At 46.3% G+C, this 24,492-nt stretch overlaps 1 protein-coding gene and 1 non-coding gene across 5 annotated transcripts in view; both read left to right on the forward strand.

Moving 5' to 3' along the window:
• LOC120988660 (E1A-binding protein p400-like) overlaps positions 1-24,492 on the forward strand; it is a 160,283-nt gene that overhangs the window by 40,771 nt on the left and 95,020 nt on the right. For all 4 annotated transcript variants that reach the window (XM_040416264.1, XM_040416265.1, XM_040416266.1 and 1 more), the window contains exons 5-17: positions 114-436; positions 1,501-1,755; positions 2,397-2,582; positions 3,296-3,436; positions 4,203-4,281; positions 6,110-6,159; positions 6,467-6,503; positions 9,394-9,572; positions 9,676-9,853; positions 9,939-10,075; positions 13,368-13,537; positions 19,469-19,643; positions 20,027-20,163. In XM_040416264.1, coding sequence (XP_040272198.1) covers positions 114-436; positions 1,501-1,755; positions 2,397-2,582; positions 3,296-3,436; positions 4,203-4,281; positions 6,110-6,159; positions 6,467-6,503; positions 9,394-9,572; positions 9,676-9,853; positions 9,939-10,075; positions 13,368-13,537; positions 19,469-19,643; positions 20,027-20,163 — 2,047 coding nt within the window. The remainder of the gene's footprint in view (positions 1-113; positions 437-1,500; positions 1,756-2,396; positions 2,583-3,295; positions 3,437-4,202; positions 4,282-6,109; positions 6,160-6,466; positions 6,504-9,393; positions 9,573-9,675; positions 9,854-9,938; positions 10,076-13,367; positions 13,538-19,468; positions 19,644-20,026; positions 20,164-24,492) is intronic.
• Positions 8,293-8,419, forward strand: LOC120992662. The gene has a single exon (XR_005777057.1). It is a non-coding gene; the product is annotated as a small nucleolar RNA SNORA49 (small nucleolar RNA).

The following is a 24,492-nucleotide window of genomic DNA, read 5'->3' on the forward strand; positions in this document are numbered from 1 at the left end:
TATCCTTTGCTTTCTTTGTGGTGTTTGAACATCTCCTGTTCTTGTCCTTAAGTGTGAGATAAGGCACAGTTATCCGAACACGTGTTCATGGTTGTGTGTTCCCCCGTATATAGGCTCCTTCTGCTCTACATTTGGGATGCTGCCCTCGCACCAGTCGTCTTCACTTGGCAACAAACAAAATCAAGCAGCAAAGGTTTCTCTGGTGCCAAACAATGCCAGCTTGCAATCGCCGAGCAGAACTGGAGCTCCTAGAGCGCCTGTCTCCACTGCTCCCACCACAGCTCATCTAACACAGCAGCCACACTCGGATCCCATGAAAGGGAAGCCTCAGGCTTTTGGCACGCCAAGCCTGCAATCTGCTCAAAGCCAAAATTCCCAGCAGCCCCTGGAAAAGCTGTTGGGTCAGTCATCATCCCTGAAAACGCCCTCTCAGTTGGTATGTAAAAGTTTGGTATGTGGAAAGCTGTGACAAACTCGTTTTTGAGGCATATTGATTGTAATGACGGGAAAGTTGCTATAGTGAATACACTTTAAAAAATATATACAGAGGAAACCTGTCACTAGATTGATTATATAGTTTTATGCGAAAAGACTCATTTATACTCCTGTTCCCATGTCAAGGATGCGGTCCTATTGGTGATTGACAGCTGTCAATCACTGATAGGACCGCCTCCTTGACTTGGGAACAAAAGCTATATATAAAACTGTCAGTCTGCTCAGCTCCTTCTGCTCTATAACATGATGCTAGCAGCTCAGGCACAATGTTCAACATGATAGGTTCCCTTAAAAGAGGTATTCCAGTGTGGGGAAAAAAAAAAAAAATAGTCTAATGACCATCCCACGGTAAAAAAAGATAAATAAATGAGCATATATTCAACTTGTCATTCCCCAGTTGTTCAATCCGTCTGTGTAATACTTTAAATAAGTGTTTTTGACCTTTTAGTAATTTAGAGAGTTTTATTAGATGACTGGCACAACGTGAAAATAAAAAGTTTCAGTCCCACAGCTAGAAAAACTGTTAACCCTTTGTAACAGAATGGCTCAATATTTTTAATAAAGACCAATTGAAAAAATGATTTTTAGCCCAAAATGAGTAAAATGCAATCATAAAAAGAATTTAGCCTTTAACTGACTGACTGCGCCACTCATCCAGTCACTGGCTGCAGCAATGACCTGCCTCAGCAGCACTCCCAGCAGTCATCTACATCAGGCAGTGGAACGCAGCGGAAACTCCGGCACCTTCAGAATATCACCTTGTGGATCCCCCACCACTGAGTATATGCTTGTGTTGTTTTTTTAACCATTTGATAGCAATGAGACTTTTTTTTTTTTTCTACTGGAATACCCCTTTAAAAGAATATAGCAAAATATAATATAAGAATGTGTAATATAACATTAATAAAATCATGGACAATCTCCTTGATCCTGCAGAAGTTATTTTATTGCGTTTCTGTATAATTGTATTGATTTATTTTATCTTGCTTCATGTTCGTGCCACAGGTTTCTTCATCAAAACTAGGCTCTGACGCTGGGCAATCCACAATTCTCACTCCCTCGTCACCTCCTACTCCAGCCTGCCTTCCAGACTCTGTTCCCCCTCCTGTACATGGCTCACCCAAGGGGATTTTGTCTCCAGGGGCCAGCAGAGTACTCTCCCCTTCCTCATCAAAGTCCCCTTTGCATTCCGGAGTTCAGGACTCGTTAGTACTAATTACAGAGGATAATCAGCAAGAAGTGTCCAAACCCCTGGAACAGGTAAATGCAGCAGTGTTCACTATTGCATATTACTGCATTGTGAGAACGTGCTATTCTATGATTTGTGTGGCACAATATAGAGAATATGATGTTTGTGGTAAGCAAACACCATCATGCAGATGATAATTAACAGTATTTGTCAAGATTTATTTTATTTATTTTACGCACTTCTTCTATAGCGTTACTATATTCCGCAGCACTTTACAGACATTAGCATCCAACTGTCCCCAATGGGGCTCACAATCTAAGGTCCCTATCAGTATGTCTTTGAAGTGTGGGAGGAAACCCATACAAAGACAGGGAGAACATACAAACTCCATGCAGATGTTGTCTTTGGTCGGATTCAAACCTAGGACCCCAGCACTGCAAGGCACCAGTGCTAACCACTGAGCCACCGTGCTGCCCAATGTTGCAACTAGTTTTCTGACCACTGAGAATATATGTCGACAGGATCACAATGTAAAAATTTATAAAATGAGCTGCTTCCACTGATGTATCATCCATATTGTCATTTTATGAAGATTTAGTTTTAATACTGTAATCATCTAGGAACCCATACCTCCTAATAACTGGACTCACATAGCTATAGCATGTCAGTGGTCACTAGTGATAATGATGACTGGTGTATCTTTGTGTTACAGGAAAGCCATATCGACCAGCGAATAACAGAGCTACGAAAGGAAGGCCTGTGGTCCTTGAGAAGACTACCAAAACTAATGGAACCTTCAAGAGCCAGGTCCCACTGGGATTACTTGTTGGAGGAGATGCAGTGGATGGCTGCAGACTTTGCCCAAGAAAGAATGTGGAAAATTGCCAGCGCTAAGAAGGTACTGCAAGCATATGAGAACAGAAGCATTTGCAGTCTTGTACATGATGATACCCTCATACTCCCAGTCTCTGGCCTAAGATTTTCAATTCTTACGCATTGATCAGACTTAGTGGTTGCTAGAGAAACTAAAATTTTTGGAAATATAGTTGTATATCAGATAAAAATAATGGTTTCTCATTATTTCGGGGACAGATTTTAGAAAGAAAGGTGTGTTTCTATATAGGCGCATGCCACATGCTTACTTTGGAAGTGACTTGGGAGCTGACAGACTCCATTTTAATATAATTATGCTATTAATGGAAAAGCTTCATACATATCCTTGTAAATTACAATATACAATTGGAGTAAATCTGTTCGAGGACATTGAGGTCTCATGAAGGAATTTCTTTGGTATAATGAAATACATACAACTTGGTCAACCTTTGCTGTGCACGCAGCATGTGTTCAAACCAATAAGCAATGTATGTAGCTGTATGACAAACGGATGCATATGTTGTGGCTATATGTTGGGTGTACATGTTGGTTGATTTTCCCAGTGTAGTCACTGGAAGTAGGGCTGATATGTGGTGTTAAAACGTCTTAGAAGCTGCCACTAACGTTTTGTAGTGCCATGCATGGCAGCACACCATTCTTAGAGTTCGTATTTCATGTGTTGCTCGTGTATTCTTTGGATGGAGTATTAACTTTAAGATAATGGATGACTATTTGTAGATGGCAAGGACAGCAGCAAGACGTTTAATTGAGAAAGAACAGAATGATGCCAGGGTCAAGAAAGAAGGTGAAGACAAACTGAGACGCATAGCTTGGCTTGCGGCACAAGAGATCCAGCACTTCTGGTCAAATATGCAGCAGGTAAGGCTACTTTCACACTCTCATTTGGTGCGGATCCGTCATGGATCTGCACAGACGGATGCATTCAGATAATACAACAGTCTGCATCCGTTCAGAACGGATCCGTTTGTATTATCTGTAACATATCCAAGACTGATCCGTCTTGAACATCATTGAAAGTCAATGGAGGACGGATCCGTTTTCTATTGTACCAGATTGTGTCAGAGAAAACGGATCCATCCCCATTGACCTAAATTGTGTGCCAGGATGGATCCATTTGGCTCAGTTTCGTCAGACTGACAGCAAAACACTGCATGCAGCGTTTTGGTGTCCGCCTCCAGAGCGGAATGGAGACGGAACTGAGGCAAACTGATGCATTCTTAGCGGATCCTTTCCCATTCAGAATGCATTAGGGCAAAACTGATCCGCTTTGGACCGCTTGTGAGAGCCGTGAACGGATCTCGGAAACGGAAAGCCAAAACGCCAGTGTGAAATTATAAGAGTAATGGTTGCTTCATAAATTGCCTTTTGCCCGGTGTGTTAAGCTTATTCCGCCAAGATCCACACTTCTACCTGGACACATTATTCTAGTACTGGCATAGTGTTGTGTGAACAAACTGCATTATTGGAAAAAGAATTGAGCCAAGGAAGCTATGTAGTTATGGGTGGTCTTGCTGTCCAATGACTTTCTGGATAATTGAAATAAGAATGTAAACACAAGTTGTTGCTCAAATAAAAAAAATTAAATTAAATTAACCCTTTTTTTTTTTTGCTAATTTACGATCAGGTAGTGGAGATAAAACTACAGGTGCAGCTGCAGCAGAAGAGGAGGAAAGTCTTCCATGTACCACATAAAACACAAAAAGGTAATTGAATGCAATGTCTGTGCATGAAAGTTCCCTCATTACATAATATAAAGACCACTTCCTTATCCAAACCAGATTTACAGTGACAGATTTTCAGTTCTACCATATAGTATGCATACTGGTAATCTTCTTTGCCAAGACCACTTTTCAGTGCAGTTTTGGGTGATTGTTTCTTTATATACCGTATTTTTCGCCCTATAAGACGCACCGGCCCATAAGTCACACCTAGGTTTTTGAGGAGGAAAATGAGAAAAAATATATTTTTTTACCAAAAGGTGTGCTTTTGGTGGGTTTTGAACGAATGACACTAATATGGGGGATCTGTGGATGATGCACTGTTATGGAGGGGATCTGTGGATGGCACTGTTATGGAGGGGATCTGTGGATGGCACTGTTATGGAGGGGATCTGTGGATGGCACTGTTATGGAGGGGATCTGTGGATGGCACTGTTATGGAGGGGATCTGTGGATGGCACTGTTATGGGGGGGATCTGTGGATGGCACTGTTATGGGGGGGGGATCTGTGGATTGCACTGTTATATATGTGTCACCCACAGATCCCCCACCCTATAATAGTGGCATCCACAGATGCCCTAATATACCATAGCTAAACCTGTAGGAGGGGGGAGGGAGGAGGGGCCGGTGTCATGCAAATGCGTGAGTGAGTGGCGGGGCCGGAGTACTGTGACCGCACCGGCCCCGCTGCATTTGCATGACACCGGCCCCGCCACTCACTCACTGCTTTATTGCTTAAACCTTTTATAAAAATAACTTTAATTGACGTTCCGATCCCCCACCCCATCTGTACTACTTACTAAATGTCCTGTAGCTGGCAGAGCAGGGCGGGCGGCTGGCCGTAACTCACTGACGTCACGTGCCTGCGCCGCCTACTTTATGAATGAAGTAGGCGGCGCAGGCACGTGACGTCAGTGAGTTCCGCCCGCCCGCCCTTCTCTGCCTGCTAAGGACATTTAGTAAGTAGTACAGATGGGGCTGGGGATCGGAGCTTCAATTGAAGTTTTTATTATAAAAGGTTTAAACAATAAAGCAGTGAGTGAGCGGCGGGGCCGGAGTGCAGTGACCGCACCGGCCCCGCCGCATTTGCATGACACCGGCCCCGCCGCATTTGCATGACACCGGCCCCGCCGCATTTGCATGACACCGGCCCCGCCGCATTTGCATGACACCGGCCCCTCCTCCTCCCTCTCCCCTCCAGTTGATACATCGCAGTCTGCGATGCTGTAGCATTGCAGACTGCGCTGTAAAATGGCAGCATTCGCCCCATAAGACGCAGGGGCATTTTCCCCCCACTTTTGGGGGAGGGGGGGAAAGTGCGTCTTATGGAGTGAAAAATCCGATATCTTAAAGCGGTTGTCTGGTCCAGACCAGAGACATTCCACAAGAGATGGAAATACAAGGTTTAAAAAAAACTTAAAATACATAATTCTGGACGTCTTAAGACTTCCACCAAATCTAAGAGAGTTGTTATTTCAACATAAAGAACCCTGGAAAGACTGAGCTGCTAAAGATCTGAATCCTATAAAGATATACTAAGAAATTTGCAGAGAATGCTGGACTTATATAGGTGGCCATTTACAGGGGTTGTCCTGCCTAAGAGCCAACAACCCCAATGGTCCTAACCTGTGCCCCATTAACAGGTCAGTCCTGTGACCTCGTTATTGGTAATTATCCTCTACAAGGTGTGCATGCTGTATGTATCAGTTCTAACGTTTACAGTGCCTTCAATTTTCTTTTTATATAAGACTGTTACTTACAATATTGATGGAAGGAAACTATCAATTACAGTTTTATCCATCTTTGTTTTCAGGCCAGGAACTTAAAGAGGCAGAGCCACAAGTTAAAGTGAATCAAGGCTTGGTAAGTAACAAAGCATACTGTCTTATCTTAATGCTCAAGGTCTCCATCAAAGAAAAAGCTCACATAACCAAAAAAAACGAACTAGGCTTTATAATTTGTTGTTGTTGTTATATAGTACGAACCCTGGCCCTGTTTTTATGCTTACAAGTGAGAGAGAAATGTAGAAGTGGGCACTTTTTCATGGGGTGCATTTCTAAAATTGTTTTAGCTGTTTTGCTGTTTATAAGTTAATGTGATCCATAATCTAGCTAGTCAGACCACCATATAAATCCTAGTAGTGACCATGATTTGTTATTTCTTTTTTCAGGATCCAGCTGCCGTAAGGACAGTTTTAAAGCCCAAAGGTGTGTGTTGTTTTTCCAAATAAAATACTTGAAAACCTTTTGTACACGTTTACATGAAATTCTTTTGTTGCCCTCAGTATTTCAGGGTTTTACTGAAATGCAGAAGAGCATGCTTGATTTTGCTTTTCCCTTCCTTATTTTAATACAAAGCAGAATCAATGTGCTGCAGAACTAGCCTGAAAGCCTGTGGATTTTGTATTTGTCTTGCATCTGAATGTTGCCGTTGGAAATTTGCAGCAAACATTCTGTGTGTGAACAAGCCTTTGGATATTTTGGTCTTTGGGTATTTTGAGGTGTTTGTTCCACAAAGAATTGTCTTCTAATAACTGCGACTTTTATTATCTTTTCACTTTTATTATCTTTGGCTCTTTTATCTTTTTGGCCTATTTAATAAAATTTAGGAGAAAAAAAAAGGAGAAAAAAATTGTCAAACAAAAGGTCTTTTCTATACAAAAAAAGTTTTTTCTGCACCAAAAAAAAACTTGCAGTGCAAACTGAGCAGACGTGATCAGTAATGGACACTACTGATTGGTGCTCAGTGGTTGCAAAATGTACGCACAATCTTTTTTCACACAATTTTTTTTTTTTTACAAAAACCCACAAAAATGTGCGGATGTAAACGAGCACACTACTGATCTGTGCTGTGCAGCACGCACACAGGTCAAGCAATGCGTGCAAAAACTAGTATAAGGAAGGGACAGGGATGGAAGGTGGTTTAGGCATCTGGAACTGCTGAAAATGAAAAAGAAAATCAGAGCAGCAATTGCAGATGTTCTTCTTTCAGCAGCACAAGGTCAAATCGCAGTGGTGAGGCACCACAAGTCCCAGCAAGCAGCACAGAGAAGGACAAAATCTCTCTGCAATCAGTCACCAGCTAGAATGGCTGCCTGCAGAGAGGTTCAGCCCTTTCCTGTGCTGCTATAGCGCTGCCATTGGCTGGAGCGTTGTTCCAGCCAATTGCAGCACTGGCAGGGGACGCCAAACACGGGTGTCCCCTGCCTGACCGCTGGGGAAACAGGTGCTGACTAGTTCAGTACCAGTCACCCCTGTACAACCCCCCCCCCCCCCCCCCCCCACAGCTCCATGAATGGTTAAAAAAGCATCCGGAGCTGCGATTGGCCGGTCTGCAGAAACCGGCCAATGGCAGCAATCAGGGCTGCAGGGGGGCGGAAAATCCTCCCTGTGCCCGTAGGAAAGATGGATGCCTGCCATGCAGATTTTGCTCAGGGACCGGGTGTACACAGCGCCATAGCTGTACGGCGCTGGGATTTCTGACCCACTTTAGGGAGCATGCATGTTACTTTAGCAGTACTTTTAAAGGGCATCTGTTATCATATATGTGCTTTATGAAAGTGACTGACCTGTTGCATGTGCACTTGGCGGCTGGCGGCACCTGTGTTGTTCCTCACGTATGAACATGGGACCAACACAGATGTCTTCAGCTGCCGACTGCACATGCAACAGGTCAGCCAGTGTCATAGGTGCAAATCTGCTGTCAGATGCCCTTTTAAAGGGGTTATCTGGGAATAATGAGTTTTTACCAAGTGCCCGCAGCCTGCCTCCACCAATAGAAGATTCATACCTACACAGCGGAGGTGGTGAGGAGCAGGTAAGTATGTATCTTCTATTGATGGAGGCAGTCTGCGGGCACTTGGTAAAAAGTCATTATTCTCGGAGAACCCCTTTACAAGCTGCAGACTTCATGGTTAATTGTATTATTCCCCGAGCATTGTCACTGTCTCAGAATGATCTTATTTTGTAATTGTGGAAAATGTTGAATTCATGTACAAATCCTCATCCTTACTCCAGGGTTGTTCTTGTCCATACTGTCCCTGGCATTAATTGAGGATAAAATAACTGCATTTATTCAGTAACTGGAGAGTTGTTTTCCAAGGGACTGGATGGAAGCATACACGCTGATATTCTCTCTCGCCCACTAAAATATGGCAGACCTTCTGCCTATCAGAAATACATACCATAGGACTATTGAGTATGATGCTGAATCTGTCACTGGTTTTATGCTGCCCTATCCAAAGGCAGGATAAACTGGTGACAGAGCCCCTGATGAAAATGCTGGACTGCGCTCAGTAGAATGCACAGACGTATATTGAGAAGCTTCTGACCGGATGCCAGTGTGCCTCCCTCTGTTCAGTCTTGGAAGCCAAGGATCTCTTTGGCTCAGTTTCGTGCAAGCAGTGTTTTGGTGTCGGCCTCCAAAGCGGAATGGAGACGGAACGGAGGCAAACTGATCCGTTTTGGACCGCTTGTGAGAGCCCTGAACAGATCTCGCAAACGGAAAGCCAAAACGCCAGTGTGAATGTAGCCTAACATGTGAGAAGTTTTGCATTCAATAGTTAAATTGGAAATCATTTTGTTGCAATTGATTTTGCTTTTATGTAATGCACTGTACATAGTGTCCAAGCTTTTCAGTAGTGCAATATATACGCTAAATTTGTGTTCACTTAAAGGGATTATCCGGGAAATGATAATGATGACCTGTCCTCAGGATAGGTCATCATTATCACGTTGGCGGAGGTCCGAGTCCCGGCACTCCTGATGATGAGCTATTATAGAGAGCTGCGATGCTCACTGGAGCTCTGGTGAGTGCCACAGCTTGCCAAGGACAGCGCTGTACATCGCTACTGCAGCTCAGCCCCATTGACTCAAAGTAGGCCACGTGTCCAATGTACAGTGATGCCACGGGCCTAAGAAGAAGGTTGCAGCACTCACTGAGCGCTGTCCTCTTTTAAGACTCCTGGGACCCCTGCCGATCTGAGCATAAGCCATCAATATCTCTTCCTGGAGAACCCCTTTAAGTTACTGACACAGAAAATAAAGAAATAATCATTTTAACAGAACAAAAAAAACATGTTTTTCCATCTTTGTTTAGATTGTGACACAAACTCAGATTTCACCCAGAGGTCGGTAGTTCTTATTGACACTCTTCTGACTGTGGATGGGGGTAGTGCCGCCCAAATGGGTGCAAGAAAACCCAATCGTGACATTGCAGAGGTGGCTGCCGCAGCAGAACTTTTACTGCCTCGTGGCAGCTCGCGCATCTCTGGAACAGTGAGTACTTTATTTTCTTCAGTAGTCAAACCCTTTATGCAGTGTTCAGCAGAAACAGGGCAAAATACATGAACTACTTCTCTGTTCTTAAATGTATGCGCAGGTAAAAACCTGTCCACCACCATTACTTCATGGCAAGCTTCGTGATTATCAGATGATTGGATTCGACTGGTTGGCACGACAGTACAAAAAAAATCTTAATGGGGTTCTGGCAGATGAAGGAGGACTTGGCAAAAATGTCCAGGTTATTGCTCTGTTGGCACATCTGGCTAGCAGCGAAGGTGAGGAACAAATCCTATTTAGTTTTATTGGCAAGTATTGGATTTTTCTCTATATCCATTCCAATATTTTGTTTTTCTTGTTCAGGAGTCTGGGGTCCGCACTTGATTGTTGTACGAAGTTGCAATGTTTTAAAGTGGGAGTTGGAGCTCAAACGCTGGTGTCCGTCACTTAAACTGCTCTTGTATTTTGGAAGCCAGAGGGAGCTCAGAAGAAAAAGACAGGTAAAATATCTTCAGAAACTACGTTGGAGCCGTCTTTGTTCTGCAGTGAGTGGAGTTGAAATGGGTGAAGACTTCCTTTTGTACTAAAAATCTTGCATTCTACTTCAGTCATCTGATCGGCATGGGTAATGGAAGTTGGCCTACTGTCAATTAATTATAATTTTTATTAAAACAAGTTTTATTTTTTTTGCACAATTTGGATGCCTTCACACACAGCATAATTTGTGACTAAAAACCTGTTCCATTCTGAATGGCATTGTTTTGGTGGGAAGCACATGGATTTACACAAGCCCTATTCAGGTGAATGGAACGGATTTTCAGTGGCAGAAATTTCCTGCAGCAAAATCTGCCCTGTGTGAGGGCACCCTAAGGCGAATGCAAAACAGCGCAGGAACTCCTGTCAGTCTGATATTAATAGGGAACTAAAGCCAGAATCCAAACGCAAAAAAGAACAACCAATAAAAGGTAACCTAATCTCCCTAGGTGTCTGTAATTTGCTCTTGTTTCGTTAGAAATTAGAATTGCAGACCGTGAAAAGTAAACTAGAAAAGCAGTGTATTGTTCACTCAGGCGGCAGCCATGTCTACTTCTTCCCCTCTCTGTGAGTGTAGCTGTTTTGTTGGAAGGAATCTCCTAGTTACTAATGGTACAAATAGATTTGGTTGCACTCATGTGAAGCTGTAATACACTGCCCTTCAGGTCTCTGGGAAAGCTAGGTTACCACCATGTGGAGTTGTAGTAGTCTGCAGAATACTAAATTTACCAAGGTAAATCGCCCTCCCCACTAAAATATATACAAATATAACCTAAACAGAGGTTTGTTGTGACAGTCAGTGATGGAGAAAATTCCTGTTCTGACTGAAACCCATCTATCAGAAATCGATCAGATCTTCCTCTAGTGATGGTCATTACTCAAGGGTCTAAGGCTGTGTTGACTTTTGTCCAATGACGTGCTTCAGACAGATGTCATACAGTGGCATCCTCTGAAGATGCTACAAAAATGGACTGTTGTCAGGCGCTGCTGGAGATTTATTTTTATTAAACAAGGACAGAACTACAACTCTCAGCATGTCCTCACTGTTATGGGGCTTCAGTAGACAATATAGAGAGATGGGTATAAGATAAGAGAACTACAACCTCAGCATGTCCAGACTGTTATGGGGCATCAGTGGCCTTTACATGGTGAGGGATATAATAGGAGAGAACTGCAACTTTCAGCATCTTATTATGTGATATCAGAGGACATTACAAGGAGATAGTATAAGGAAATAACTACAACTCCTAGTATTTGACAACTTGTAGAGGGAAACGCCTCATACACAGCACAGGAGCTCCTCCCATATGGTGACATCACTCAGGTCCTTACAGGTCCTTTACAACTTCTCGGCACTGCCGAGCTCTGCCTCCGTGGGTAAATGGGGTTAGCTGGAGGGGAATGAACAAGGCAGATGATAGATCTCAGGAAAGTGGGAGAGAACGTGGCTGTGGGCACCAAGGGCAGGGACTCCTATAGCAGTGCACACACATCGATCTGCCTGCACTTCAGTCAGTGTGGTTAAGCCCTTCTCCTAACTTCCTGTTCAGTGTGATGTGTCAGGCTCCTTCACTCAGCTGTTCTGTAGCCGGAAATGGGTTTGGACTAGGTAAAAGACAAAGGAGGACATTTATCAAATCAGATACGTCAGTGGTGTGCCTTAAAAAAATTGCAATTCATGTCGATTGTGGCGTGTTCTGTAACATTTGTTCAAATTTCGTGACATTTGGTGAGACGCGACACTTTTCAAAGTGATCTGTGTATAAAGCCTCATTCACACGTCAGTGTTCGGTCAGTGATTTCCATCAAAATCAGGATTGGAGCCTCCACAGACATAAGGTATAATGGAGAGATCTGCACCTGGTTTTGGCTCAAAATAAAAATCTGTAAAGCGTGCATTTGTATTCAGTCCCCCCATTCAGCTGCATGTCTTTTGGGCTATGTCTCTACCAGCTTTACACATCTAGAGGCTGAAATTTTTGCCCATTCTACTTTGCAAAATAGCTCAAGCTCAGTCAAATTGGATGGAGAGCGTCTGTGAACAGCAATTTCCAAGCCTTGCCACAGATTCTCAATGGGATTTAGGTCTTGACTTTGACTGGGCCATTCTAACACATGAATATGCCTTGATCTAAACCATTCCATTGTAGCTCTGGTTGTATGTTTAGGGTCGTTGTCCTACTGGAAGGTGAACTTATGCGCCAGTCCCAAGTTTTTTGCAGCCTTTTACCAGGTTTTTCTCCAGGATTGCCCTGTATTTAGCTCCATCCATCTTCTCATCAACTATGACCAGCTTCCGTGTCACTACTGAAGAAAAGCACCCCCACAGCATAATCCTGCCACCACGTTTTACTCTGGGGATGGTTGTGTTTAGGGTGATGTTCAGTGTTAGTTTTCTGCCACACATAGCATTTTGCATTTAGGCTAAAACATTTAATTTTGGTCACATCTGACCAGAGCACCTTCTTCCACATGGCTTATGGCAAACTGCAACTATGATTTCTTATGGCTTGCTTTCAGAAATGGCTTTCTTCTTGCCACTCTTCCATAAAGGCCAGATTTGTGGAGTACACAACTAATAGTTATCCTGTGGACAGATTCTCCCACCTGAGCTGTGGATCTCTGCAGCTCCTCCAGAGTGACCATGGTACTCTTGGCTGCTTCTCTAAGGGTCCATTCACACGTCCGTAGAATGGGTCCGCATCCGTTCCGCAAATTGGGGCAAGAATGGATGCGGACAGCACACAGTGTGCTATCCGCATTTCTGGAGCGCGCCTCTGATCTTCTGGTCCACGGCTCCAGATAAAAATAGAACATGTCCTATTCTTGTCCGCAATTGCGGACAAGAATAGGCAGTTCTATGGGGGTGCCTGCCGGGTGTATTGCGGATCCGCAATACACTACAGATGTGTGAATGGACCCTAATTAGTGCTCTCCTTGCCTGGGCTGTCAGTTTAGGTGGACAGCTGTGTCTTGGTAGGTTTGCAGTTGTGCCATACTCCATCCGTTTTCGGATGTTGGATTGAACAGTGAGATTTTTAGAGACTGGCTATGTAATTTTTTTTTTTAGAACCTAACCCTGCTTTACACTTGTCCACAACTTTATCCCTGACCTGTCTGGTGTGTTCCTTGGTTTTCCTGATGCTGTTTGATCACTAATGTTCTCTAACAAACCTCTGAGGCTTTCACAGAACACTTAACTTTTGTATCTATAAGTAAAGCCAGTCCTATACCTTATTTATAATTTCTTTATTTTAGAGATGGGAGGAGCCCAACAACTTCCATGTCTGCATCACCTCTTACAAGCAGCTGTTCAAGGGACTTCAGGCTTTCATGAAGATGCGGTGGAAATATTTGGTCCTGGATGAAGTCCATCAGCTCCGAAACATGAATGAGAAGCACTGGGAAGCCATCTTAAATCTGCCAAGGTTTGTGTTTGTCTGCATTGATGAAAATATAATTACTTGCCTGAATTGTTAGATTGTTATCGGCCTGAAGTATTGTTTGCTCCAGGAATTCAGGTTTTCTCAGAATAAGCACTCATATCAGCCAGATTTCCCATTAGTAGCGTTCATTGTGGAGAATGGGAACTACGATTTATAGAAGATACTTGTATATGTTTTTAGGTCTTTGTTTCTATGGGAGTGTATTTAAATTTCTGCATGTGCTGTTTTTAAAAAAAAAAAACATTTCTTAAATTATTATATTAAAGCACCAAACAACAATTTCCAGTTTCAAAACACAACAGTCAAATTTGAAAACATATTATACAAGACCGAAAGAAACAGTCTATACCCCTCCTCCCCTCAGGTGGTCCTTTGAAAGTCCATGTCAGTTTTCTGTCAGCAGATTTGTACCTATGAAAGTAGCTGGCCTGTTGCGTGTGCAACTGAAGACATCCGTGTTGGTCCCATGTTCATATGTGCCTGCATTGCTGAGAAAAATTGGATTTTTGTACTCGCCGTAAAATCCTTTTCTCGTAGTAGGCATTGGGGGACACAGCACCATGGGTATATGTCCAACTACAACTAAGAGGCATTAGGCGCAAAAAGTGTTGGCTCCTCCCAGGTGGGCTATACCCTCTCCACAGGCACGAGGCTATTCAGTTTGTACCAAAAGCAGTAGGAGAGAGAAGAAAAGCAAGGAACCAACAACTCCCGTACCGGGAAAGATCAAGAGACCAGCCCGGAGAAGCGGAAGTAAAAACATAGGGTGGGATCTTTGTCCCCCAATGCCTACTACGAGAAAAGGATTTTACGGTGAGTACAAAAAATCTAATTTTCTCGTGCATGGCATTGGGGGACACAGCACCATGGGTCGTCCCAAAGCAGTCCCCGAGGGTGGGAAAAAAACAGCCATGCCACCGGTTGGGCATACAGGTGCAGGAGAACCGTGTGACCCAACAGGAAAAAACACGGAATGGGCAAGGGGTTCCATAACAAGGAAGAAACCTCAAGGAAGAAGCATACTGAAAACTCCCAGGGGGGAGAAAGTACCTGACAGGTGCAGACGACAGCAAGGTCCAAGGGGAGCGCCCCTCTGTCATGTAGTACAACTAAGCAGAGAATATAAGGGAATACCGAGAACACCTGGACCCAGAAGGAACTACGGGACCCTGTCCGATGCCAGAGCAATCAGATGAAAATTCACCTACCAGGCAGGTGTGTGGCGCTCAGTGGTCCTGTCCTTGACCCGTCAGGGAGGACGTCCAGCGATGATAAATGCCCTTGACCCCAGAAGGATTTCGTGTGGCGGAGGACATCCAGCGATGACCGAAAACTGCTGCATCGGCCGGTGCTCACCAAGCTACGTGCCACAACAAGGTAGAAGATCCAGTGGAGATCACTGTACTCCACCAGGAATGGGCCGCTCTGTAATAGGAAACAACGCGAGTACTCCTCTATAACATGGGGTAACGCGGAGCGCAGCATACCGTAGTACCTTAGAGATGGCAAGAGCAACCCTAGCACAAAGGCAAACAACCACCTGGCCATTGTGTAGGGAGCGTGGTTGTATGTGGACCACCCGCCGGATCAGAACAGATCAGCCATATACTGGAGCTACCAGAAGTAGCACTAGACCGACAAGGTGGGGGTTGGGCTGGCCCACCCCTGCCAGATATGGTAACCATGCACATGCTGAACCAGGATGGCCTGTTGTAGACAGTGCCTTGAGAAGTACAAGGAGACCATTGAGCACGACAGTAACGGAGTGGCAGATGTATGGAAGAACCAAAAGGATGGAACCAACATCCGCAGCACAGATTAGAACCCGGGGGCAGAAAGCACCCAGTAATACAGAAACTGTATGGGCCACAGATTGCACCATAGGGCCCAGCACTTGGGGTACTACAAACACACGCCTAAAATATAGGTAAAGTGACTGCATGTTGCCTTCTAAGGAGAGTGGAAACATAGCCACAGCATCTGGGAATGCGACAGCATTTGGAGGGTACAGGTACTCAACCTGTAAAGTAGAAAGAAGAGCGGAGCAATGTGGCCGCATGGTGCACCCTAGAACCAGAGAAGTGCAACAGCTACCGCGTTAGGCCTCTTTCACACTTGCGTTGTCCGGATCCGTCGTGCACTCCATTTGCCGGAAGTTCCCGCCGGATCCGTAACACCGCAAGTGAACTGAAAGCATTTGAAGACTGATCAGTCTTCAAAATGCGTTCAGTGTTACTATGGCACCCAGGACGCTATTAAAGTCCTGGCTGCCATAGTAGTAGTGGGGAGCAGTATACTTACCGTCCGTGCGGCTCTCGGGGCGCTCCAGAATGACGTCAGGGCGCCCCATGCGCATGGATGACGTGATCCATGCGACACGTCATCCATGCGCGTGGGGCGCCCTGACGTCACTCTGAAGCGCCCCGGGAGCCGCACGGACGGTAAGTATACTGCTCCCCACTACACTTTACCATGGCAACCAGGACTTTAGCGTCCTGGCAGCCATGGTAACCATTCAGAAAAAGCTAAACGTCGGATCCGGTAATGTGCCGAAACGACGTTTAGCTTAAGGCCGGATCCGGATTAAAGCCTTTCAATGGGCATTAATTCCGGATCCGGCCTTGCGGCAAGTGTTCAGGATTTTTGACCGGAGCAAAAAGCGCAGCATGCTGCGGTATTTTCTCTGGCCAAAAAACGTTCCGTTCCGGAACTGAAGACATCCTGATGCATCCTGAACGGATTTATCTCCATTCAGAATGCATGGGGATAATCCTGATCAGGATTCTTCCGGCATAAAGCCCCGACGACGGATCTCTATGCCGGAACACAACAACGCAAGTGTGAAAGAGCCCTTAGCAATGGTACCTATATTCCGCCCAGGAAGGGGAAAATAGGGCCGCACGGTACCACAAAGAACAAGACGGGTGCACACTACAATCAGGTAGGTGCAATGGCAACTGAAGGAGGACCTCTATTTCGCCTGAAAAAAAAAAAAAGGAAAACAGGGCCGCATAGTACACCATAGAGCCAGACAGGTGTAACGGCTGCAGCATCAGAGACGGTGCAGGAACTCTACCTATGAAGGGAGTAAGATGGCTGTTTGGTGCACACTATGATGAGGTAGGTGCAATGGCCACGGCAATTGGAGGAGGCCTCAATATCTCGTCCGGTAAGGGAGAGAAAATGCCACATGGTACACCATGAAGCCAGACAGGGGTGATGGCTACAGCATCCAGGGATGGTGCAGGTACTCTACCTATGAAGGGATCAAGGTGGCAGCTTGGTGCCCACTAGAACCAGACAGGGGCAATTCTACGGCAATTGAAAGTGGCCTCTATATCTCGCCCGTAGGGAGAAATGTTGCCACATGGAACACAATAGAGCCCGCCAGGGGTATTGGCTACAGCATCTGGAGATGGTGTAGGTACTCTACCTATGAAGGGAGCAAAGTGGCTGGGAACAGACAGGTGCAATTGCTACGGCAATTGAAGGCGGCCTGTATATCTCGCCCAGAAGGGAGAAATAGTGCCACATGGAACACCATAGAGCCAGCCAGGAGTAATGGCTTCAGCATCTGGAGTAGGTGTAGGTACTCTACCTATGAAAGGAGCAAGGCGGCTGGAAACAGACAGATATAATTGCTTTTTCTAACCAACCTACAGGAGGCGTTTGCCTGAGCTAACAGATTGCCTAGAACAGGGACCCCCTGTAATGAGGTAGAGTGGCGAACACCAGCACCAGGATGGGGACCCGGTGGAAACACTCTCAAATGTGTAGAGCATAGCCCCTGTTATAGGGGAACCAGGAAGGCTTGTCAGGTACAGCCTATGGAAGTGGTGCAGGTACCCCCCTGTTAAGGAGAAGGCGTGCGTATCAGAGACACCACGTAGGTGACTCAGTATGCTAAACACTGGGACGGCTGCCTTACCTGTGCGGTTGAATACCTGTGCAGTCAGGGGAGCGCCATCCGAAAATCCACTAGAAGGGATACCAACCCTGGGTAGGAGAGGTTCCTCCATGCACGTTAGTCTTGACCTCCCAGAGGGCTTCTGTATGGAGGAAGACCGCCTGATGCTCTGTTCCAAGGGAATCGATGCAGAGGTGTCCCCAGAGGCAACGGATGGGGTGACAGGAAAGGTTTCGTCACCAGCCTCAGGCCTGTCCTGGGGAGGACCCGAGGATGTCGAGGAGGGGTGGAACCCTGTTGAAACCACCCGAGGATGTACTGTGAGCTACCCCTTGCCGGACCCGGTATCTGAGCGTGCCCCATCTGCAGGGAGGACCCTGGGAGGGCAGAGTTGGTCGCAATTTGGGTAGGTAGCGGTCCAGCGACTCCGCCAGGGATTGGGAGAGTCGGACAAGGTTCCCATGGCTTTGACAGGGAGGGAGCCCATTCAGGGGGGACCTACACAAAAGGATTGGTCAGGGGATACTATGGGGTCTGGGAAGAGGTACTGCACACAAGCAGGGACAGGCTGACCACATGGCAGCCTTCGTAGACAGCGGATGCACGTGAAACATGTGGCGATCCGAGGAGAGGCTGGGAGAGGAGACCCTCATAGAGCAGCCAGCAGAGGCTGTCTTATCTGGACCCGGATGCCATGTTCCCCAAAGAGGTGCTGCAGCAGCTATAGAGGTGGTCAGGAGGGCTGCAGGAGAAATTAAGCAATTAAAGTGGAACACGATGGAGCCCCAGCCTGCAGCAGGTATAACGGTGGAGATCACCGAGACCTGCAGAAGAGAGAAAAAAAGAATAAAAATAAAAAAGCAGCAGGACCTGCAAAAAAAAGACAGGTCTGCCTCCTACGGACACTAGACTAAAACTGAATAGCCTCGTGCCTGTGGAGAGGGTATAGCCCACCTGGGAGGAGCCAACACTTTTTGTGTCTAGTGCCTCCTAGTGGTAGTTGGACGTATACCCATGGTGCTGTGTCCCCCAATGCCATGCACGAGAAAATTATGTTTTAATAATATATGCAAATGGGCCTCTAGATGCAACTGGGGCATTGCTGTTACACCTAGAGGCTCTGCACCACAGCCTCTAGGCTGACAAGTGTGATCACATTTAACACTGCATGGCCATGTCAGAGTGCCTAGGGACAGAGAGCAGAGCCTCTAAAGGTAACAGCAACACCCCACGTTGCTTCTGGGCAGTGTAAATGTCATCATGCCTGGCCCTGTCAAAGTGCAGTTGCAGAGAGAGCAGAGCCTCTAAGAGTAGTGGTAACACCCCCATTGCTCCTAGATGCTCATTTGCAGATAAACTTCTTGCAGCAAAACTTCTCAGCAATGTGGCCACATATGAACATGGGACCAACATAGATGCCTTCAGCTGCCAACAGGTCAGCCAGTTTTAGAAGTACAAATCTGCTGACAAATGCCCTTAGTAAGAGTGCTAAAGTATCAACTGTAGACATCCATATTCTAATGCCATTTCCACAAATATTCTAGTATATTAGAGAAAAACTTTCAACAAATCTCACAAGGATATTGAATTTGCACAAAACATTGTTTTCTTATATGTGTGTGTTTTGGGTTTTTAGTCTGTGTAGGGGTTGGGCTGAATAGAGTGGCAGGACTCCATCCACAAGGACTTGATGTTGTGGTGCTAGTTGCAGTTATTCAAATGCCATACCCCTTATAGCGTCTACCACATAAGATGGTAAACATATGCACAGACTATTTTTGGGATAAAATGGATGCATTTCAGTTTTTCTTAACAATATAGCGGCTGATTAAAGATTAAAATTGTATAAGCTAACCGGCTTTTTTTATTTATTTATTTGGAGGATGCTTACACTATGTATTTCTCTACTTTAACATTTGGATTAAATTTAAAAACTCTACACAAATGTATTTCACCGTTCCCATAGACACTTATAAAGAGATCTCTCTCTTTGCTCTTCTTTACAGCCAGCGCCGGTTGCTTCTAAGGGACACCCCATTACCACATACATGGAAGGACCTGTGGACCATGGTGCACTTCCTCATTCCAGGATTGTCAAGGCAATACTTAGATTTTCCAGTAAAAGAGGGCAGTGATCAAGACCCGGAATACAGGCATACGATATCCATCAGATTGCATCGGGTAATTGCAAATTAGCCTTTTTTTTTTCAATGTTACCATTTGTTTTTAAATGATTAGAATGTAAATGTTTTAGAGGGCCCATACATGTTGCGCCCCATCGTGGATCCACATGCAGACCGGTCTACCACTAGTTGCTGCGCTGCACTTGCTGCTGTTTAAAATGGCAAATTAGAATGTAATTAGTTGTAATTCCCAGCTGCACTGCGCAGTGTACAGGCACCCTAAAAGGGGTTAAATAAATATCATGTAATATATTAAAAATATTATACTGCTGAGACATAAAGATTGAGGGAGTGGGGTGTATATGTATGCAACTGTGTTTCTATATGTTACATCATCAGGAAAATTACATTTATGAAGTGTAGATTCCCGATTTTTTTCAGTCTGCTCAGCCATTTATATTGCGTCGGACCAAGAGAGATGTGGAGAGGCAGTTAAACAAAAAGTCTGAACATGTTCTTAAGTGCCAGCTGTCAAACCGGCAGAAGGCGTTGTATGAGGATGTCATGATGCGGCCTGGGTAAGACATTTCTATAGGATTACACTCCTCTGTTATGCTTGTGTATTGAAGTATTTTGTCTTTAAGGATCTGTCTAGAAATCGTTTAGTGATCTGTTAATCCTTGCCTGATTAGAAGTGGTTATTCATTTATTGCTGGTTATTGTTCATGTTGTGTTTTTATATATGTCGCTCTACATTTACCACTCTGGATGCGCTTAGACTTTGTTGTAAAATGTGCTGAAATTTGGAGCCTATCTGCTGCAAAATGTCACATCAGGTTTTAGCCATATTTATGACATCAAAAAGATAGCCGGTAGGGCGAGGGACAAGGTATGACTTGGCAGAAAAGGGACACGGCCCCTAGACAGTTTAAGCAAAAATTTGCCAAAATTTGGGCACAAAATTTAGTCACAAAGTAAGCCATCCAATAGGTGCTATAAAATTAGACAAAAGCACCTAGCCAGTCGCCAAATGTATCATCCAGCATAATCCAAATTTGGCGCATCTTTAGACTGCCTAAATTTATGCTCTCCAGATTTTAGACCTGATTAGTAAATCTGCCTCATTGATCAGTGGTGCTCGGACTCCTGGAATGCACTGCTGATCACAGCTGCTCGTGTTGCAGAAAGCCTCAAGACCTCTTTGCTTTGATCTTCAGGAGTCTGGGATCTATTAAATTGCGTAGGCAATGCATATTCTAGGGTGCACATTCAGGCTCTGTGATGCGGCTTTTAAAGCAAAGATCAGGTGTGGATCATAACAGGAGAGAAAGTATTAAAGGGGCTGTGCAGCCAGTACATATTGCTGTCCTGTCCTCAGGATAGGTCATCAATATCTGACTGGTGGGGGTCTGACTCCTGGCACCCCTGCTGATCAGCTGTTTGCAGAGGAGGCGGACTCGTGTACTTCCTTTTCAAGATTACACTGTGTGTAGTCTTGCTTGCAGTGGTGGCACAGTATAATTACAAGAGCTTGTGCAGTGGCCCCAACGCTATGCTGGGTCCCCCAGACACCGTTGAGGTGTCACCACGTGTTGCTGCTCTCCAGAAGGGGTGGTAAGGCGCGGTACATCCCAATGGGAAATAAATCCAGAGAGTCAGGGTCTGCAGTAAACGATGGTGCTTCTTTACTGGAGGAATTCAGGTATAAAACAATACAGGTGAGGCATTGAGTTGACTTCTCCAGTCTCCTCCCTGGCAAAAGAAGGGTTTGATGCTGAGAATAGGCCTGAGCTACCTCTCTTCAGAAGGCTGCTACCCTGGTCCAAGGCTGGTGATCCAGGGTCTGTGGCAGCGTATCCCTGTCTGTGTCTTCTTCTGGTCACTCAGTCTGGCAGAGTCTCCTCTTCCAAGCACTGTCCCCTAACTGCAGCACAGGGGCTCTGACTGCTCTCCTTATAAGGCTACTTTCGCGTTTTGGCTTTCCGTTTGTGAGATCCATCATGGTCCAAAACTGATCAGTCTTGCCCTAATGCATTATGAATGGAAAAGGATCTGCTCAGAATGCATCAGTCTCCATTCCGCTCTGGAGCGGACCCAAAACGCTGCCTGCAGCGTTTTGTTGTCCTCTTGACGAAACTGAGTCAATGGGGACGGATCCGTTTTCTCTGACGCAATCTGGCACAATAGAAAACTGATCCGTCTCCCATTGACTTTTCCATGGAGTTCATGACTGATCCGTCTTGGCTATGTTACTGTCACGGACGTTCCCGTGTCAGGTACCAGGAGATCGGAGAGACTGGCAACTTGTCGGTTAAATTGACAAGTTCACTGATCACAGATTTTAGCCTGGCTATGAGCTATGCGCTGCGATTGGCCAGCGCTGCAGCAAGGGACACGCCTCATACAAAAAATCAGTCCAGTAAAACAGATGGAGCTGCAGACACTGGAGCCTATACCGGGCGAACGGAGCGGCGCCCAGACATACTAGTAAGTGCAGGGGGTCCCCTGGGTGCCTCTCTGCCCACAGATATAGTTAGTTTTTAGTTTGTACACTAGTGAAAGGTCCTCTTTAAGGATATATGTAAATGGAAGCTTAGGACCAAAGCCATAATCCTTTCAAGACCAAGACCTCCTGATGCTTGAATACCCAAAGCTAATTTCTCGTGCATGGCATTGGGGGACACAGCACCATGGGTATATGTCCAACTACCACTAGGAGGCGACACTAGACATAAAAAAGTGTTGGCTCCTCCCCGTTGGGCTATACCCTCTCCACAGACACTAGACAGATCAGTCTTGTTCTAGTGTCTGTAGGAGGCAGACCTGACCTGCTTTTTGTGCAGGTCATCCTGCTACTTTTTTATTTTATTTTTTCTTCAATCATTTTTTCTTTCTCTTCTCTGCAGGTTCTGGCCTGCGGCAGGGGTGGCTCCATCGTGTTCCACTTTAGTTGCCCCCCTGCGGGCGCGTACTCTGGTACCTGGCAGAGTCCCCAAATCTGCTTCCGCAGTGGAATTCCGGCAGTCTCACGGTTCCCGTGTTGAGTCCGCCGAGGGGGTGGTCATTGCTGCGCCTGAAGACGTCTGAGGGTGAGTATATTGGATTAGGGTCTCCCACCCTCCTTCCCGGGCCTGGGCGCATTCCCCCCTCTCCTCCCTGGATACCTTCAATACAGCTCTCATTGCTGTGTGGGTAATTGCCTTGCCTCTGACTCTTAAGGGCTATGGGTTCGTATCCCAAGCTGTATCTTGGCCCCAGAAGCCCCCTGGCTTTTCGTTTTTCACTCTCTGGGGGTCGCTTCTTCTGTTCTCTCCCCCACCTGGCCACCGTTCGTCGCGGCAGCTCTGGGGCACTTCCGCGATTGCGGCTGTTCGTTCCCGGCCGCTCTTTACTAATTTAGGCCCCGGCTTTTTGGGCCTACTAGGCCGCAACTCCCGCCCACTTTCTGATCCTTCCCGGGCTTACTCCGTCACCTCCCCTCCGTGGGGGGAGCCTGGGAGGGGCCTCTCCTGCCTGCCAATCCAGCCCCAGGTTCCCTGCTCTCTTGCAGAGGGGCGGTTCTTCCTCCGGCTGTCGGCTCCTGCTCTCTCCGGATCGCCATCTTCTGCTCTCTGCTTGGAGTGCGCTGCACTGCTCCTGGGGTCTGGTAGGCAGCCTCTGGCTGAATTGATCTGCAGGCTCCTTTCCCTCCCTCCCCTCTCTTTTGCTGCATTCTCCTGCAGCCCTGCCACCTGCTCTATAGCTGCTGCAGCACGTCTTGGGAACGTGGCATACGGGGACAGGACAGCCCTGCTGCTCTTTGAGGGCCTCCTCTCCCAGCCTCCCTATCGTATCGCCATGTATTTACGTGCGTCCGTTGTCAATGAAGGTTCCCATGTGGTCGCCTTGTCCCCCCTCCCACCCCTTTTTGTGTGTAGGTCCCCCCTGAATGGGCTCCCTTCATGTCAGGCCATGGGAATCTTGCCTGACTCGCCCAATCCCTGGCGGAGTCGCTGGAGCGCTACCTACAAATTGCGGTCCCCCCCCCAGGGTCCTCCCTACATTGGGTCACGCTCAGGTACAGGGTCACGCAAGAAGTAGCCCACGGACCCTCCTCGGGTGGTCTCAACTAGCTTCCACCCCTCCTCGGGTCGCCCCAGGACAGGCCTGAGGCTTGTGACGAAGCCTTCTCTGTCAGTTGCCTCTGGGGACACCTCTGCACCGATTCCCTCGGAACAGAGCATCAGGCGGTCTTCCACCATGCAGAATCCCTCTGTGTGGTCAAGTCAAACGTGCACGGTGGTACCTACCCTACCCAGGTTTGGTGCCCCTATAGTGGACTTTCGGATGGCGCTCTCCTGCCTGCACAGGTGTTTACCGCTCAGGTAAGGCAGCCGTCACCGTGCTTAGCAACTGGGACACCTACACGGTGTCTCTGGTACGTACGCCCTCGTAGGCTGTACACGACAGACCTTCCTGGTTCCCCTATCCAGGGGCTATGTTCTGGGCAAGCTGATAATTCATTAAATCGCCACTTATAGGGTTGGCAACCCTTCTCTGCCTCTAAAGGTTCTTTTGTAGTGCCTGTACCAGAGAATACAGGCCGGCTTCTATGCCGTGGCGATTACATCTGTCTGTTTCCAGCCGCCTTGTTACTTTCATAGGTACCAACACCTACTCCAGATGCTGTAGCCATTACTACTTACTTGCTCTTTAGTGTTCCATGCGGCGCTATTTCCCCCTACTGGGCGAGATATACAGGCCGCCTTCAATTGCCGTAGCAATTGCACCTGTCTGTTTCCAACCACCTTGCTCCCTTCCCGGGTAGAGTACCTACACCATCTCCTGATGCCGTATCCAGTATACCTGGCGGGCTCTATTGTGTTCCGTGCGGCACTATTTCTCCCTTTCCGGTGAGATATAGAGGC

The sequence above is a fragment of the Bufo bufo genome, chromosome 2 (assembly GCF_905171765.1).
Source record: "Bufo bufo chromosome 2, aBufBuf1.1, whole genome shotgun sequence".
NCBI lineage: Eukaryota > Metazoa > Chordata > Amphibia > Anura > Bufonidae > Bufo > Bufo bufo.